A 16879-nucleotide genomic window follows, 5' to 3' on the forward strand; every position below is an offset into this window, starting at 1 on the left:
GTTTTCAGTAACTGTCATCAGTTTTTTTCCTTCTTTGAGACGCGCCGAATATCGGCCCTTTTCCCTAGACGTACTTTTCCCCTCTTACAGCGATTTTCCCCAAAACACTGATATCTAAAAAAATGAATATTTGTTTCTTTTTTTGGAAACCTTTAATTTAATATACAAGTTAACCTGATCTAGTGTAGAAAATAGAAAAAAATGCATAATTAAATTATCAGTTGCCTTGAATTTGTTTTAAAAACATTAAAATATGTTAAATTTATTTTTTAAGACTCCTTATTTTTCCACAAAATCCGGCGTTCACGCGATTTGTTGTTCTCCTCAAAAAAGGCCAGGCCCTTTCCCCAAAATCAGATAAAAAACTTTGACTCATAATTACCTGCAAAGTGTGTGTAGGTTATTGTGAAATCATTATTATTCTTGGGACATTCATTTTCATTGATTTTGGAGTTGACTGATCTATGAACATATGTCAATATACAAGTTCTTATACACAACATCACATTGCAAATGTAATCTAAATAACATATTACAACAACCATTATATACATGTTCACACTATTCCACTCTGAACACCAGGATGTTGTTGTTCATCCACATTCCCACAATAATGGAAGATGTGATGCTGCTGTAGTAGACTGACAGTGGGGAGTGCACTCGATCCCTCCCTGTAACCAGAGTGGCCAGCTTGCTTCTACCCTCACTGTCTATCTGTAGTATAGTGTTCGACGGCCATCCACAGATCAGCACCTGGCATTCAGGGGTCACGTGTACATCCTCTGGGAACTCTGGGTATGTTAATGTAGCCAGGAGTGTCCCATCCCTGGCCAGGGTAACGAGCTTTTGCTCTAGGCGGCTGATTATGTACAGCTTGTCTCCTGTGGGACTCACAGCACACCTGTCTACTGCAAAACAGAGAAACATCAATATATTGAATTACTGAAGTTGCTTACTAATTTTAATAAACAGAATGCATCGATTTTGTGTCACATATGTGTTGTTATAAATAGGTAATAATAAATATCTTAAATATTAACATAAAATCCGGAATAATGAATAGTACATGAAGTATCTGTTTATTGGGTAAAAGATAGGCATGTTGATATGCGATTGGTGAGTTAAAGGGACCTTTTCACAGACTTTGGCATGTATTGAAGTTTGTCATTAAATGCTTTATATTGATAAATGTAAACATTGGATCTAAAAAGCTCCAGTAAAAGACAAGAGTAGATTAAAGAAAGAAAAAAAAGGTACCATTCAACTGGGCTCGAACCTCTGATCCCTGGAGTAAAAGTCTAATGCTTAGACCACTCTGCCGTCTGTGGTCATACAATGAGTGATGTATTTTATACTCAATATAAGCAATCCATGTAGTGTCACAAAATTTAACGGAAACAACAGAACTCTCCAAATTATTCAATCGTTTCACATTGCAACACTTTGTAATTTTCAGGTATTTAAATCGTTTAAAGATTAATATAATCGATATTTTAGAGCATTGTAAATGTTCAGTAATACTGTTTCCTCACAAATATCATCACTACAAAGAGTGATGTATTTTATACTCAATATAAGCAATCCATGTAGTGTCACAAAATATAACGGAAACAACAGAACTCTCTAAATTATTCAATCGTTTCACGTTGCAACACTTTGTAATTTTCAGGTCTTTAAATCGTTAAAAGATTAATATAATCAATATTTTAGAGCATGATTAATGTTCAGTATTACTGTTTCCTCACAAATATCATCACTACAAAGAAAATTTGTATATCTGATTTTTTTTTAAATTTTGTCAATTTTCCAAAACATGAAAAGGTCCCTTCAAAAATGAGGTGAGGCAAAATTATGGAAACAGAACAATGACTATGTACACATGAATATGTTATCTGTTGTAACAGTATCAAGCAATAATAGCTTTCATATGTGTCACATATAGCATCACAATTTATTGACATACAAGTGAAACTGTCATATCAGCAGACATATTTCATACATCAACATGTATGATATTATTGCTGTGGTTGTGTTTGTTGTAAGTGTTTATAACTGACAATTATGTTTCAAAGCAACTAATATTCAATTTTTTCTATATAACTCTTGTTCTTCACCATTTACAAAAAACATGTAGCTAAAAGTAAATAATTATAAATACATACATTTACATAAAATTTCAGAATTCTTCAAATTCGGAGCTACAAAAATGTTGAAGATTATAACTGTAGTACAGTGTTTTTTAATAATTTTATTTATAAAACATATGACTTGCATGGTAATTTGATAACCACAAAAATGAGACAGAAAGTGTGACATGTGGCAGGTAGTGCGGCCAAAGAAACATGATTACTCACATGATCTATCCTGGTACAGTTTACTGATCATTTTCCCATTCAGAAAGAAATTGTACAGTACCAAACCCGAGCAGATAAACAGTTCACCTTGGTGGTGGGCAATACCTGTACAGTCATGTTGTAACTGAAGATTTCTGCCTCGAACAAGCTCAAGCTTGCTCTGGGTGACTGTGATAAACTGGACCATACTGGTGTCTTTATCACCATATACAGCCATTGCTACCTCCCTGGGTGTTATCATGCACATGTGATTCACATAATAGTGACTCATCAGCGTCACATACACCAAGTGATCCACCACCCGGTATTGCTCGTTCAGCAGCTTGAATTTTCTATTATTTCTGTCTACTACAAGGACCTGTCCACTTGGGAGAATACACATTGCTTCGATGATGCATGTGTCTGAATCATTTGATAGGCGCACATTGTGCTCAGACTTCCCCTGGACAGTGAACACATGGTTATTGTGACGCCATACAATTCTCACAAGACCCGACAGTTTAGACAAGTACTGTTCAATGTCAGTGTTAGCCTTCATACTCTCTACCAGCCTTCCCAGACCTGACACTTTGGACAAGTACTGCATTGTGTCTTGTATAGTCTGCCTTAATATGGCACATTCAAGTTAAACACTGTTCTCATATAGGTATGCTTCAACTTGTTGTATTTTGTCAATGCATTTTTTGCTGACTATAAAGCAGAGTTTCTTCTTGTTCTTATCACTGCTGTACAGAAGGAGTTCATGGAGTAGTTTCAATTCAGGATAATGACGGATGCAGGTTTCAACACCAGTCACAAGAGAAGCTTCAAGACTTAACAGTGTACTTTTTGTTTCATTCATAGTAGTATTCTCTACATCATCCAAAGTGTAACGCATTAATCTACGGATTTTTGTTTGTTCAACTTTAGGAGTTTTCTTTAAAGAGCTCCTCGCAATTTTGTCCAGAGTGGAATTAATTTTGTTATTCATTGTTTGTACCATGAGTTCTTGCCTCTGGTATGAACTCTTCAGATCCTGGATTTCAGACTCACAGCACCACTGAAGCTGCTTCAATTTTCTCATATTGATCCGAAGCTTCACAGACAGTTGATGTACGTCATCTGCATGTATCTTGGCTGAGTTAAGGGCATTTTTTTTGCATTTTCTGAAAGAAAATATCAAGGATAAAATAATAAAAAAAGAGGACCAACAGCCCTAAGGCACTCTCTGAGACCCTAAGGAACTAAACTGTTCTGAGCATGTAGTGTTCACAAGGTTTCACTAAAGACTTGTGTCAGGAAAACTGCCCAACACCTGGCAGCCATGTTTTCGAACAAACCACAATAATTTCCAAAATCAGCCCAGATATCATGGAAATTTTTTATCTAGTGTTTGACCCTAAATGACCCAGTTTCTAATTATGCCGAGATAGTTGGAAAATAAATGTGTCCTCTAGAGTGTACACAAACAGTTTCTTTAATTTGTCATGTTGACCAAGTTTTTGACCCCACATGACCCTCTTTTGAAATCACATTAGATATCATTGGGGCAAATTTCTGATGAAGTTTAATAAACAAAGATCAAGGAATGTTCCCTCTAGTGTGTTCTCAAGATTCTTCCTTAATTTGACCAAGTGACAAAGTCTTTGACCCCAGGTGTACATGCTTTGAATATGGACAAATGTTCTGACCAAGTTTAATGAAGTTTCACACGTAATTAATGCTCATTCTATAGTGTCAACAAGCTTTTTTTGTATTATAACCTAGTGACCTTGTTTGTTTATGCCACAAGAATCAGTTTCAAACTCGTCCAAGACATCCAAGTTTCATGAAGATAAAAGTGGCCCCCAGAGTATTAACAAGCTTTAATTTGAACTAATGACCTAGATTTTACCCCAAGTAACCAACTTATTTTCAAGAAGATTGGTCAATAAATGTGTTCTCTAAAGTGTTCACAAGTTGTTTTTTTAATTCGACCTTGTGTCCCCGTTTTTATGCCCCCAGTTCAACTGTCCATCAGTCCGTCCGTCCGAAAACTTTAACATTGGCAATAACTTTTTATGCCCCCCTTCGAAAAAGAGGGGGTATATTGTTTTGCACATGTCGGTCCGTCCGTATGTCCGTCGGTCCGTCCACCAGATGGTTTCCGGATGATAACTTAAGAACGCTTAGGCCTAGGATCATGAAACTTCATAGGTATATTGATCATGACTCGCAGATGAACCCTATTGATTTTGAGGTCACTAGGTCAAAGGTCAAGATCACGGTGACTCGAAATAGTAAAATGGTTTCCGGATGATAACTCAAGAACGCTTATGCCTAGGATCATGACATTTCATAGGTACATTGATCATGACTCACAGATGACCCCTATTGATTTTCATGTCACTAGGTCAAAGGTCAAGGTCACGTTGACCCGAAATAGTAAAATGGTTTCCGGATGATAACTCAAGAACGCTTATGCCTAGGATCATGAAACTTGATTGGTACATTGATCATGACTGGCAGATGACCCCTATTGATTTTCAGGTCACTAGGTCAAAGGTCAAGGTCACAGTGACCCGAAATAGTAAAATGGTTTCCCGATGATAACTCAGGAAAGCTTATGGCTAGGATCATGAAACTTCATAGGTACATTGATCATGACACGCAGATGACCCCTATTGATTTTCAGGTCACTAGGTCAAAGGTCAAGGTCACAGTGACAAAAACATATTTTCAAACTGGCTGTCACTACAACTGAGAGCCCATATGGGGGGCATGCATGTTTTACAAACAGCCCTTGTTCTGAGTTAAACTTGGCTTTAATCACCCTTCTCTACATCATTCTTAATGAAGAAAGTTTTGTTTATGGCAAAATCACCATTGGTAGACTGGATATATTCAAATACTGGGCGTATTTTTCTTCGTACTAAGTCTTTCTTTATTCTTAAGTCTTAGAATTTGTTGGTGAATACAGGCCCTCTGGTCTGTATGTTGTACCAGTAAATTGTGCGTGTTTGTATCTTTGCCTTGACTGCACATTTGATATTGTTCACGCAGGATGTTCCTGCAGTATGTGCGCCATGGCATTGTACCGCTCACTGGGAACTTCATGGCTAATCTTATCACAGGCAAGTTCAAATTCAACTCAGTTTATTAATTCTTTCAGTGCTGGAACCGAATTTTGAAGACTTTTGAATAGTTTGGATACAGATGAGACACCACAGAATGTGGCGTCTCATCAGGATCCAAACTGTTTGCTATTCTGATAGTATACTTTGAAAAAATTCGAAAAAAATGCTAATTTAAGAAATTCAGCAGACTACATTTAAGCAGACGACAAATTTCCCAGCATGCAAAGGGTTAAGTAAATAAAGGACGTTGGCCCAAATAAAGGCATAAAATACAAAGTATTTGACACAAAAGATAACACATGTTTGTAGTTGCGAAAACATCATCATAATTATAAAATATATCAACGTATTACATTGTGTTCATGTTACATTTAAAATATATCAGCTTATTAAATTATGTTCAAAACATGATACACATACAAACATATATCAGCTTATTAAATTTTGTTCAAAACATGATACAAATACAAACATAATTTCAATAGTGTATCATTATCTGTTTTGCTTATCAGATTATAAAAGTCATGTTTAGTATTTCCACCCATATACCAGTTATATAGAAATTCTCAACGGACAACGTCGTATTAACTACATTGAAAAAACGCAAATGTACCACCATTAGGGGCTGTTATTCTGCATGTAAACGTTGGGCGTACTTATGGTTGCCAACATATACCTTACACTGATATTCATTCATTCATATTGTGAAGTACTAAACTGTTAAGTTTATTTGAGCCTCGTGTGGTCAAATCAGGGCGTAATGCGCTGAGTAGTGTCGTCTTAGATTAGCCTGTACAGTCTGAATAGGGACGACACTTTCTGTCTAAACTGGATTTTTGCTAAAAAGAGACTTCCTTTGAAAGAAAAACAACAATACAAGCAGAAAGTGTTGTCACTGATTAGCCTGTGTGGACTGTAGAGGCTAATCTGAAATGACTTTTTATGCACATGCATGTACTCCATTTTCCAAGAGCAAGGTTCATTTATGAGTTTGGCAAATTATTGGTTGCTAAAATTGACCTCACATTGACATTCATTCACAATTATAGTGAGGCACACAGCTAGGGTTGAGTGCATGGCCAATTCACTCAAACATCATCAATATGTGACATTTTTCATCACTTTGACCAAACAAAATTCTGATATAATATATATTATATAATATTTTTTGTGTGGTTTAAGTGATGAAAAATGATGTTTTATGACATATTGATAGTATTTCAGTGAATTGGTCACGCTTCAAACACCTGTGGAAAGGCACATAATGGTACATGATAAATTTATTTGTTTGCAAAATGGATCAGGTTGAATAGATTAGATATTATCCCACCATATTACTGGCCAAAGCTCAGTTTTGCCACTTAGAGTTTGTGTGGAAATTATATGAACAGCCATTTACACATCCAACCTAATATAGGTTTGTTTCCAGTTACTGTCATCAGGTTTTTTCCTTCTTTGAGACGCGCCGAATATCGGCCCTTTCCCCTAGACGTACTTTTCCCCTCTTACAGCGATTTTCCCCAAAACACTGATATCTAAAAAAAAATAATTATTTTTTTTCTTTTTTTGGAAACCTTTAATTTAATATACAAGTTAACCTGATCTAGTGTAGAAAATAGAAAAACATGCATAATTAAATTATCAGTTGCCTTGAATTTGTTTTTAAAAACATTAAAATATGTTAAATTTATTGTTTAAGACTTTCCTTATTTTTCCACAAAATCTGGCGTTCACACGATTTGTTTTTCTCCTAAAAAAGGCCAGGCCCTTTCCCCAAAATCAGATAAAAAACTCTGACTCATAATTACCTAAACCTAGTTTTGGTAAAACTGTTTGGTTAGCTAACAAGTTTATGTAGGTTATTGTGAAATCATTATTATTCTTGGGACATTAATTTACATTGATTTTGGAGTTGACTGATCTATGAACATATTTCAATATACAAGTTCTTATACACAACATCACATTGCAATTGTAATCAAAATAACATATTACAACAACCATTATATACATGTTCACACTATACCACTCTGAACACCAGGATGTTGTTCCTCAACATTCCCACAATAATGGAAGATGTGGTGCTGCTGTAGCAGACTGACAGTTGGGAGCACATTACATCCCTCCCTATAACCAGAGTGGCCAGCTTGCTTCTACCCTCACTGTCAATCTGTAGTATATTGGGTGACATCCTTCCACAGATCAGCAGCACCTGGCCTGCAGGGGTCACGTGTACATCCCGTATGGTCTTTAAGTCTGGGTGTGTAAATGTAGCCAGGAGTGTCCCATCCCTGGTCAGGGTGACGAGCTTTTGCTGGAGGAGGTTGAATATGTACAGCTTGTCTCCTGTGGGACTCACAGCACACCTGTCTACTGCAAAACAGAGTAACATCAATATATTGAATTACTGAAGTTGGTTACTAATTTAAATAAAAAGAATGCATCGATTTTGTGTTACATATTTGTTGTTATAAATAGGCAATAATAAACATCTTAAATATTAACATAAAATCCAGCATAATAAATAGGACATGAAGTATCTGTTTATTGGGTAAAGATAGGCATGTTGATATTCGATTGGTGAGTTAAAGGGACCTTTTCACAGACTTTGGCATGTATTGAAATTAGTCATTTAATGCTTTTTATTGATAAATGTAAACATTGGATCAAAAAAGCTTCAGTAAAAAAAATAAGAGTAGATTAAAGAAAGCAAAAAAAAGGTAACCATCAACTTGGCTCGAACCTCTGATGCCTGGAGTGAAAGTCTGCTTAGACGACTCGGCCATCCGTGGTCATACAATGAGTGATGTATTTTATATAAGCAATCTTCGTAGTGTCACAAAATATAACGACATAAACAGAACTCTTCAAATTATTCAATCATTTCGCGTTGCAACGCTTTATAATTTTCAGGTTTTTCAATCCTTAAAAGATGCATATAATCGATTATCTTAGAGCATGGTAAATGTTCAGTTTTACTGTTTCCTCACAAATATCAAAACTACAATGAAAATTTGTGATCTGATTTTTTTTTTAATTTGTCAATTTTCAAAAACGTGAAAAGGTCCCTTTAAAAATGAGGTGAGGCAAAATTATGGAAACAGAACAATGACTATGTACACATGAATGTGTAAGCTGTTGTAACTGTATCCCTGGCAGCAATAATAGCTTTCATATGTGAACATAGCATCACAATTTATTGACATACAAGTGAAACTGTCATATCAGCAGACATATTTAATATATAAACATGTTTGATATTATTGCTGTGGTTGTGTTTGTTGTACGTGTTTATAACTGACAATTATGTTTCAATGCAACTCATATTGAAATTTGTCTATATAACTCATCTTCTTTATCATTTACAAAAACATATAGCTAAAAGTGAATCATTATAAATACATACATGTACACAACATTTCAGAATTCTTCAAAAATGTTAAAGATTTTAACTTTAATACAGTTGTTGTAATAATTTTATTAGCTCGGCTGTTTTTGGAGAAAACCCGAGGTATTGTCATAGCCAGCTCGTCGTGTCATGTCCGTCGTTGTGTCGTGTCCGCCGTTCGCGTCGTGCTAAAACCTTAACATTTTGTCAAGATTTGAACATCGGCTCTAAAATCAAAGTGCTTCCACTTTTGAAACTTCATATGTAGCTGCACCTTGATGAGTTCTTCACGCAAAACCCATATTTGTGCAACTAGGTTAAAGGTCAAGGTCACTGTGACCTCTAAAAAAACATATTCTAACAAGCTTTCATTAATTAAAAAATGCACCCGCAGTCGAGCGTTGGCACCCGTTATGCGGTGATCTTGTTTATAAAACATGTAACTTGCACGGTAATTTGACAACCACAAAAATGAGACAGAAAGTGTGACATGTGGCAGGTAGTGACAGCCAACGATACATGATTACTCACTTGATCTATCCAGGTACAGTTTACTGATCATTTTCCCATTCAGAGAGTACTTGTACAGTTCCCGACCCGAGCAGATAAACAGTTCACCTTGGTGGTGGGCAATACCTGTACAGTCATGTTGTAACTGAAGATTTCTGCCTTGAACAAGCTCAAGCTTGCTCTGGGTGACTGTGATAAACTGGACCACACTGGTGCCTATATCAAGTATTTTCCAGCTGTCAGTTTTGTAACCATTTACAGCCACTGCTACCTCCCTGGGTGTGATCATACACATGTCCTTCAAATAACGGTGAACCATCAGCGTGACATACACCAAGTGATCCACCACCCGGTACTGCTCGTTCAGCAGCTTGACTTTATAATTATTTTCGTCTGCTACCAGGACCTGTCCACTTGGGAGAATACACATTGCTGTGATGCAGCATGTGTCTGAATCACTTGATAGGTGCACATTGTGCTCTGACTTCCCCTGGACAGTGAACACATGGGATAAGTAACGCGATACAATTCTCGCAAGACCCGCCAGTTTAGACAAGCACTGTTCAATGTCAGTGTTAGCCTTCATACTCTCTACCAGCCTTCCCAGACCTGACACTTTGGACAAGTACTCCATTGTGTCTTGTTTAGTCTGCTTTAATATGGCACATTCAAGTTTATCTCTGTTCTCATATAGGTATGATTCAACTTGTTGTATTTTGTCAATGCATTTTCTGCTGACTATAAAGCAGAGTTTCTTCTTGTCCTTATCACTGCTGTACAGAAGGAGTTCATGGAGTAGTTTCAATTCAGGATAATGACGGATGCAGGTTTCAACACCAGTCACAAGAGAAGCTTCAAGACTTAACAGTGTCCTTTTTGTTTCATTGATAGTAGTATTCTCTACATCATCCAAAGTGGATCGCATTAATCTAAGGATTTTTATTTGTTCAACTTTACGAGTTTTCTTTAGAGTGCCCCTTGCAATTTTGTCCAGAGTGGAATTAATTTTGTTATTCATTGTTCGTACCATGATTTCTTGCCTCCTCTGGTATGAACTCTTCAGATCCTGGATTTCAGACTCACAGCACCACTGAAGCTGCTTCAATTTTCTCATATTGATCCGAAGCTTCACAGACAGTTGATGTACGTCATCTGCATGTATCTTGGCTGAGTTAATCGCAATTGTTTTGCATTTTCTGAAAGAAAATATCAAGGATATAAAAAAAAAATAGGACCAACAGCCCTCAGGCACTCTCTAAAACCCTAAGGAACTAAACTGTTCTGAGCATGTAGTGTTCACAAGGTTTCACTTAAGACTTCTGTAAGGAAAACTGCCCAACACCTGGCAGCCATGTTTTCAAACAATCCACAATCATTTTCATAATCAGTCCAGATATAATGGAAATTTTTTTATCTAGTGTTTGACCCTAAATGACCAAGTTTCTAATTATGCCAAGATGATTGGAAAATAAATGTGGTGCTAGAGTGTACACAAACAGTTTTTAGCTCACCTGATTGCTCAGGTGAGCTTTTGTGACCGGTCTTTGTCCGTCGTATGTCCATCCGTCCGTCCGTAAACATTTGCTCGTAAACACTCTAGAGGCCACATTTCTTGTCACATCTTCATGAAACTTGGTCAGAAGCTTTGTCCCAATGAAATCTTGGCCGAGTTCAAAACTGGATTGTGCTGGGTCAAAAACTATGTCACTAGGTCAAAAAAAAGAAAAACCTTGTAAACACTGTAGAAGTCACATTTCATGTCTAATCTTCATGTATCTGTGTCAAAATGTTTGATTTAATGATATCTTGGTTGACTTCAAAAGTGGTTCCGATCCGTTGAAAAACATGGCTGCCAGTGGGCGGGGCAGTTTTCCTTATTTTTGCTATAGAGAAACCTTGTAAACACTCTATAAGTCACAATTTTTGCCCAATCATCATGAAAGCTGGTCAAAACATTGGTTCAATTGATGTCTCGGACGAGTTCGAAAATTATCGAGTTCGGTGAAAAAACATGGCCGCCAGTGGGCGGGGCATTTTTCTCCATATGTATATAGTGGCAATTTTCCCTATTTGGCTATAGAGAAACCTTGTAGACACTCTAGAAGTCACAATTTTTGCCCAATCATCATGAAAATTGGTCAAAACATTGGTTTTATTGATATCTCGGACGAGTTTGAAAATGGTCGGGATCGGTGCAAAAACATGTCCGCCAGTGGGCGGGGCATTTTTCTCTATATGTATATAGTGAAAACATGTGAACACAGTAGAAGTCACATTTTTTGCCCAATTTTCATGAAATTTGCTCAGAACATTTGCTTCCTTGAAACGAGAGTTGAGTTCAAAAATGGTTCCGGTCAGTTGAATAACATGGCTGCTGGGAGGGGGGCCAGTATTCTTATTATGCCCCCCCCCCCTTTCGAAGAAGAGGGGGTATATTGTTTTGCTCATGTCGGTACGTCCGCCCACCAGATGGTTACCGGATGATAACTCAAGAGCACTTATGCCAAGGATCATGAACCTTCAAACGTACATTGATCATGACTCGCAGATGACCCCTATTGATTTTCAGGTCACTAGGTCAAAGGTCAAGGTCACGATGACCCGAAATAGTAAAATGGTTGCCGGATGATAACTCAAGAACACTTATGCCTAGAATCATGAAACTTCATAGATACATTGATCATTACTCGCAGATGACCCGTATTGATTTTCAGGTCACTAGGTCGAAAGTCAAGGTTGCGGTGACCCAAAGCAGTAAAATGGTTTCCGGATGATGACTCAAGAACGCTTATGCCTAGGATCATGAAACTTCATAGATACATTGATCATGACTCGTAGATGACCCCTATTGATTTTCAAGTCACTAGGTAAAATGGCAAGGTCACGATGACCCGAAATAGTAAAATGGTTTCCGTATGATAACTCAAGAACGCTTTGGCCTAGGATCATGAAATTTCATAGGTACATTGATCATGACTTGTAGATGACCCCTATTGATTTTTAGATCACTAGGTCAAAGGTCAAGGTCACAGTGACCCAAAATTGTAAAATGGTTTCAAGATGATAACTCAAGAATGCTTATGCCTAGGATCATGAAACTTCATAGGTACATTGATCATGACTCGAAAATGACCCCTATGGATTTTCAGGTCACTAGGTCAGAGGTCAAGGTCAAGGTGACCTGAAATAGTAAAATGGTTTCTGGATGATAGTCAAGAACGCTTATGCCTAGGATCATGAAACTTTGACATTTGTTAAAGATTAATTGAACCGACTCCTCTCAGGTGAGCGAACTAGGGCCATCTTGGCCCTCTTGTTTAATTTGTCATGTTGACCAAGTTTTTAACCCCACATGACCCTCTTTTGAAATCACATTAGATATCATTGGGGCAAATTTCTGATGAAGTTTAATTAACATAGATCAAGGAATGTTCCCTCTAGTGTGTTCTCAAGTTTCTTCCTTAATTTGACAACATGACAAAGTCTTTTACCCAATGTAACCATGTTTTGAATATGGACAAATGTTCTGAAATAGTTCATTGAAGATTCACAAATAATAAATGCTCACTCTGAGTGTTAACAAGCTTTTTTCTTGTATTATAACCTAGTGACCACGTTTTGTATGCCACAAGAACCAGTTTCAAACTCATCCCAGATATCCAAGCGTCATATAGATAAAAGTGGCCTCCAGATTTTTAACAAGCTTTTTCTTTAATTTGACCTAATGACCTAGTTTTTCATGTTTCCCAGTTTCGAAACTTATATGAGTTATTAATGGAATAAGTTATATAATTATTTTCATGAAGATTGGTCAATAAATGTGGTCTCTACAGTGTTCACAAGGTTTTTCTTTAATTTGACCTTGTGACCCAGTGTTTGTTTCTGCATGACCCAGTTTCAAACTGAGCTGAGAAATTATAGACATAATTGTTCTAAACACGTTTCATGATGATTGGACAATAAATGAAGCCTCAAAGGTTAACAAGCTTTTTTGTTTATTTGACAGAATGACCTTGGTTTTTACCTTTAATGACCCTACATCTAACTCGGCCTTTTAGATAAATATTAAGATAAATATTCAGACCGAGTTTCATTATGATAAAGTAGCAAATGTAGACTCATCAGTGTTCACATGCTTTTGAGCTCACCTGAGCACAACGTGCTCATGGTGAGCTTTTGTGATCGCTTTTTGTCTGTCGTGCGTTGTGCGGCATCAACATTTGCCTTGTTAACACTCTAGAATCCACATTTATTGTCCAATCTTCATGAAATTTGGTCAGAAGATTGGTCTCAAAAATATCTTAGAAGAGTTCGAAAATAGTAACGTTTGCTTGAAAAACATGGCTGCCAAGGGGCGTGGCATTTTTCCTTTTATGGCTATATATGGCAATAGTAAAATCTTGTTAACACTTTAGAGGCTACATTTATTGTCTGATCTTCATGAGACTTGGTCAGAAGATTCATCCCAATAATATCTTGAACGAGTTCGAAAATGATGCTGGTTGGTTGAAAAACATGGCCGCCAGGGGGGCGGGGCAGATTTCCTAATATGGCTATAGTAAAACCTTGTTAACACTCTAGAGGCTACATTTATTTTCTGATCATCATGAAACTTGCTGAGAAGATTTGTCCTAATAATATCTTGGATGAGTTCAAAAATGGTAACCTTTGATTGAAAAACATGGCTGCCAAGGGGCGGGGCATTTTTCCTTATATGTCTTTATATTGCTATAGTAAAATCTTGTTAACACTCTAGAGGCCACATTTATTGTCCAATCTTCATGAAACTTGGTCAGAAGATTTGTCTCAATAATGTCTTGGACGAGTTTGAAAATGATGCCGGTTGGTTTAAAAACATTGCCGCCAGGGGGCGGGGCATTTTTCTTTATATGGCTATAGTAAAACTTTGTTAACACTCTAGAGGCCACATTTATTTTCCGATCTTCATAAAACTTGCTCAGAAGATTTGTCCCAATGATTTCATGGATGATTAAAAACAATGGTAACCGTTGCTTGAAAAACATGGCTGCCATGGGGCGTGGCATTTTTCCTTATATGGCTATAGTAAAACCTTGTTAACACTCTAGAGGCCACATTTATTGTCCAATCTTGATGAAATATGGTCAGAATATTTGTCTTAATGATATCTTGCACGAGTTTGAAATTGGTTACGTTTGCTTGAAAAACATGGCTGCCAAGGGGCGGGGCATTTTTCTTTATATGGCTTTATTAGGCTATAGTAAAATCTTGTTAACTCTCTAGAGGCCACATTTAAAGTCCGATCTTCATGAAACTCGGTCAGAAGATTCATCCCAATAATATCTTTGACAAGTTAAAATATGATGCCAGTTGGTTGAAAAACATGGCCACCACGGGGCGGGGCTATTTTCCTTATATGGCTATAGTAAAACCTTGTTAACACTCTAGAGGTCACATTTATTTTCCGATCATCATGAAACTTGGTAAGAAGGTTTGTCCCAATAATATCTTGGATGAGTTCGAAAATGGTTTTGGTTGCTTTAAAAACATGGCCACCAGGGGCGGGGCATTTTTCCTTATATGGCTATATATGGCTAAAGTAAAACCTTGTTAACACTGAAGAAGCCACATTTATTGTCCAATCTTCATGAAATTTGGTCAGAAGATTGGTCTCAATGATATCTTGGATGAGTTTGAATATAAATTATGTTTGCTTCAAAAATGGCTTCCATGGGGTGGGGTATTTTTCCTTATATGGCTATAGTAAAACCTTGTTAACACTCCAGAGGCCACATTTATTTTCCGATCTTCATGAAACTTGGTCAGAAGATTTGTCCCAATAATATCTTGTTATCTCAGGTGAGCGACTTTGGGCCTTTCAGGCCCTCTTGTTCTTAAATTTGACGTTGTGACCTAGGTCCCACTTGACCCAGTTTTAAACTGCAGAGATATCATTGGAATAAATGTTCTAGTTTAATGAAGACTTTGCTATAAATATTAGGCCTCAAGAGTATATGATACCAAGAGATTCCGTTTCAAACTTTGTCAAGATATCAATGGGACGAATATTTTGATGAAACTCGAGATTAATCTTTTACTGTGGCCTCTAGTGTCAAATGCTGACCCAAAAAGCCATTACAAAAGCTCACCTCAGACGTTTTAGTCATTTCACTAATTATGTATGTATAAACCAAATTACCAACTTTAATTAATGTGAAAATAAATGGAACTAAGGATCGCAAGTCTGACTAATAAGAAAGACCTCAAATTGTGTGGTTTTAAAGTTTGTTTAAATCTTAAAATACCTGTGACTTAAGGGATCACATTTTGAGCAACACAGTTGACTGTGATATTTGCAGTAGGTCTCTAGTTGTTTATGAGTGTGTATTTCACACATTTGCAAAAAAGCCTCCAACTCCTTTGAGACTGGCCACTTCTTCATATTTCCCCGGTCATACTTTACATGTTTACTAAACAAATAGTCATGAAGCTCACAGCACTCTCTACAAAAACACTGTTGACATTGTTCACAGTAATACACTGAATATTCTTCAATATTCTTTTTGTTCTTGCATGATTCGCAACAAAAGAAGCTAATCCTTTCAGAATGTGCCGCCATTTTATTAACAAACAATACAGTAATATAAAAGAACTTCAACTGCACTGTAAGTCTTTACTCCCGTAACGATATTACAGAGATGTGTTGTTTCTTTCAAAGCCTTTTTCTACCCTGCACTAACAGAAGTCTTTTAACCTCAATGAAACACACACAATCTACAAATGACTTCAAATATACCTCTAGATTATCTCTGCCAACTACATAGCTTGCTATATCACCTGACACAATGTTTTGCCCATGCATTTTTATTGATAAGAAGTTGCTGTTTTTAAAAACAAGTCCCATATGTAGGTCATCACCATTGTATTTGATATGAAAAGTTTCTCCTAAAATCGCTTTATCATTCAGATTTGGTTTTCATATTTCAAACATTACAACTAGTTGAAGGCTTCCAATTGGCAGGAACTTTAAAATAACAAAGTGATTCAATCAATTGTTGATCTATTTCAAAGAGCCAGACATTTCAATCACAGTCAGAGTTTGGCCAGGCAGGTATATCAATAATGTACAGGTATTCACTGCGGAAAGTAATCTTTTGGATTTTAGATGAGCTATTGAAGCATGAGTACTGAATAATTTTCAAAAGTCTTAATTGGACCAGAGAACATTTAGGGTATAATATTATCAGTATAATTATTCAAATTGTGTTAATATCTATTTAATGGATCAAAATTTATATGCAATGCCAATCTTGTAACATGAGTATAGTAAAGGAAAACATTTTAATAGATCTCTTATTGAGCTTGCTAATCATTGCTTTAACAGTCCAACAGAACTCGCTTAAATAAATAAGGGTATTTTTGTTTTGCAAAATTCCTTTCAAGCAATTCAGTTGTTACTGTACCTACGTATTTTCATTCCACACAATGAATGTTTTAGTACAGATCAATACACTGTTTTTGAGGTTGTTATAAGTTTGCACATGCCCAATATA

At 36.6% G+C, this 16879-nt stretch overlaps 4 protein-coding genes across 32 annotated transcripts in view; 1 reads left to right on the plus strand and 3 right to left on the minus strand.

Moving 5' to 3' along the window:
• The window catches only part of LOC127881772 (uncharacterized), a 78335-nt gene extending 62069 nt beyond the window's left edge, over nt 1-16266 (minus strand). For 2 of the 3 annotated variants that reach the window (XR_008050267.1, XR_008050266.1), the window contains exons 1-3: nt 15632-16266; nt 9369-10543; nt 6858-7822 (exon numbers count right to left, since the gene is read on the minus strand). Coding sequence is in view for 1 of the 3 variants with exons in the window: in XM_052429912.1 (XP_052285872.1) it covers nt 7470-7822; nt 9369-10543; nt 15632-15945 (1842 nt within the window). In the remaining 2 variants the exon portion in view is untranslated. Of the gene's footprint in view, nt 1-6683; nt 7823-9368; nt 10544-15631 lie in introns of those variants that run through there. The other variant, XM_052429912.1, reaches the window with a different exon arrangement.
• The window catches only part of LOC127881760 (protein pigeon-like), a 238277-nt gene that overhangs the window by 123785 nt on the left and 97613 nt on the right, over nt 1-16879 (plus strand). The window lies entirely within an intron of this gene.
• Nucleotides 1-16879, minus strand: part of LOC127881786 (uncharacterized) — a 163763-nt gene that overhangs the window by 60794 nt on the left and 86090 nt on the right. Inside the window, exon 4 of one of the 3 annotated variants that reach the window (XR_008050269.1) lies at nt 39-382. The exons of 1 other annotated variant lie outside the window; for it this stretch is intronic. The gene's annotated coding sequence lies outside the window, so the exon portion shown is untranslated. Of the gene's footprint in view, nt 1-38; nt 383-5638; nt 6697-16879 lie in introns of those variants that run through there. One more of the 3 variants, XR_008050271.1, reaches the window with a different exon arrangement.
• LOC127881766 (beta-hexosaminidase-like) overlaps nt 1-16879 on the minus strand; it is a 193682-nt gene that overhangs the window by 47603 nt on the left and 129200 nt on the right. The window lies entirely within an intron of this gene.

This window comes from Dreissena polymorpha, chromosome 5, assembly GCF_020536995.1.
Source record: "Dreissena polymorpha isolate Duluth1 chromosome 5, UMN_Dpol_1.0, whole genome shotgun sequence".
Classification (NCBI taxonomy): domain Eukaryota; kingdom Metazoa; phylum Mollusca; class Bivalvia; order Myida; family Dreissenidae; genus Dreissena; species Dreissena polymorpha.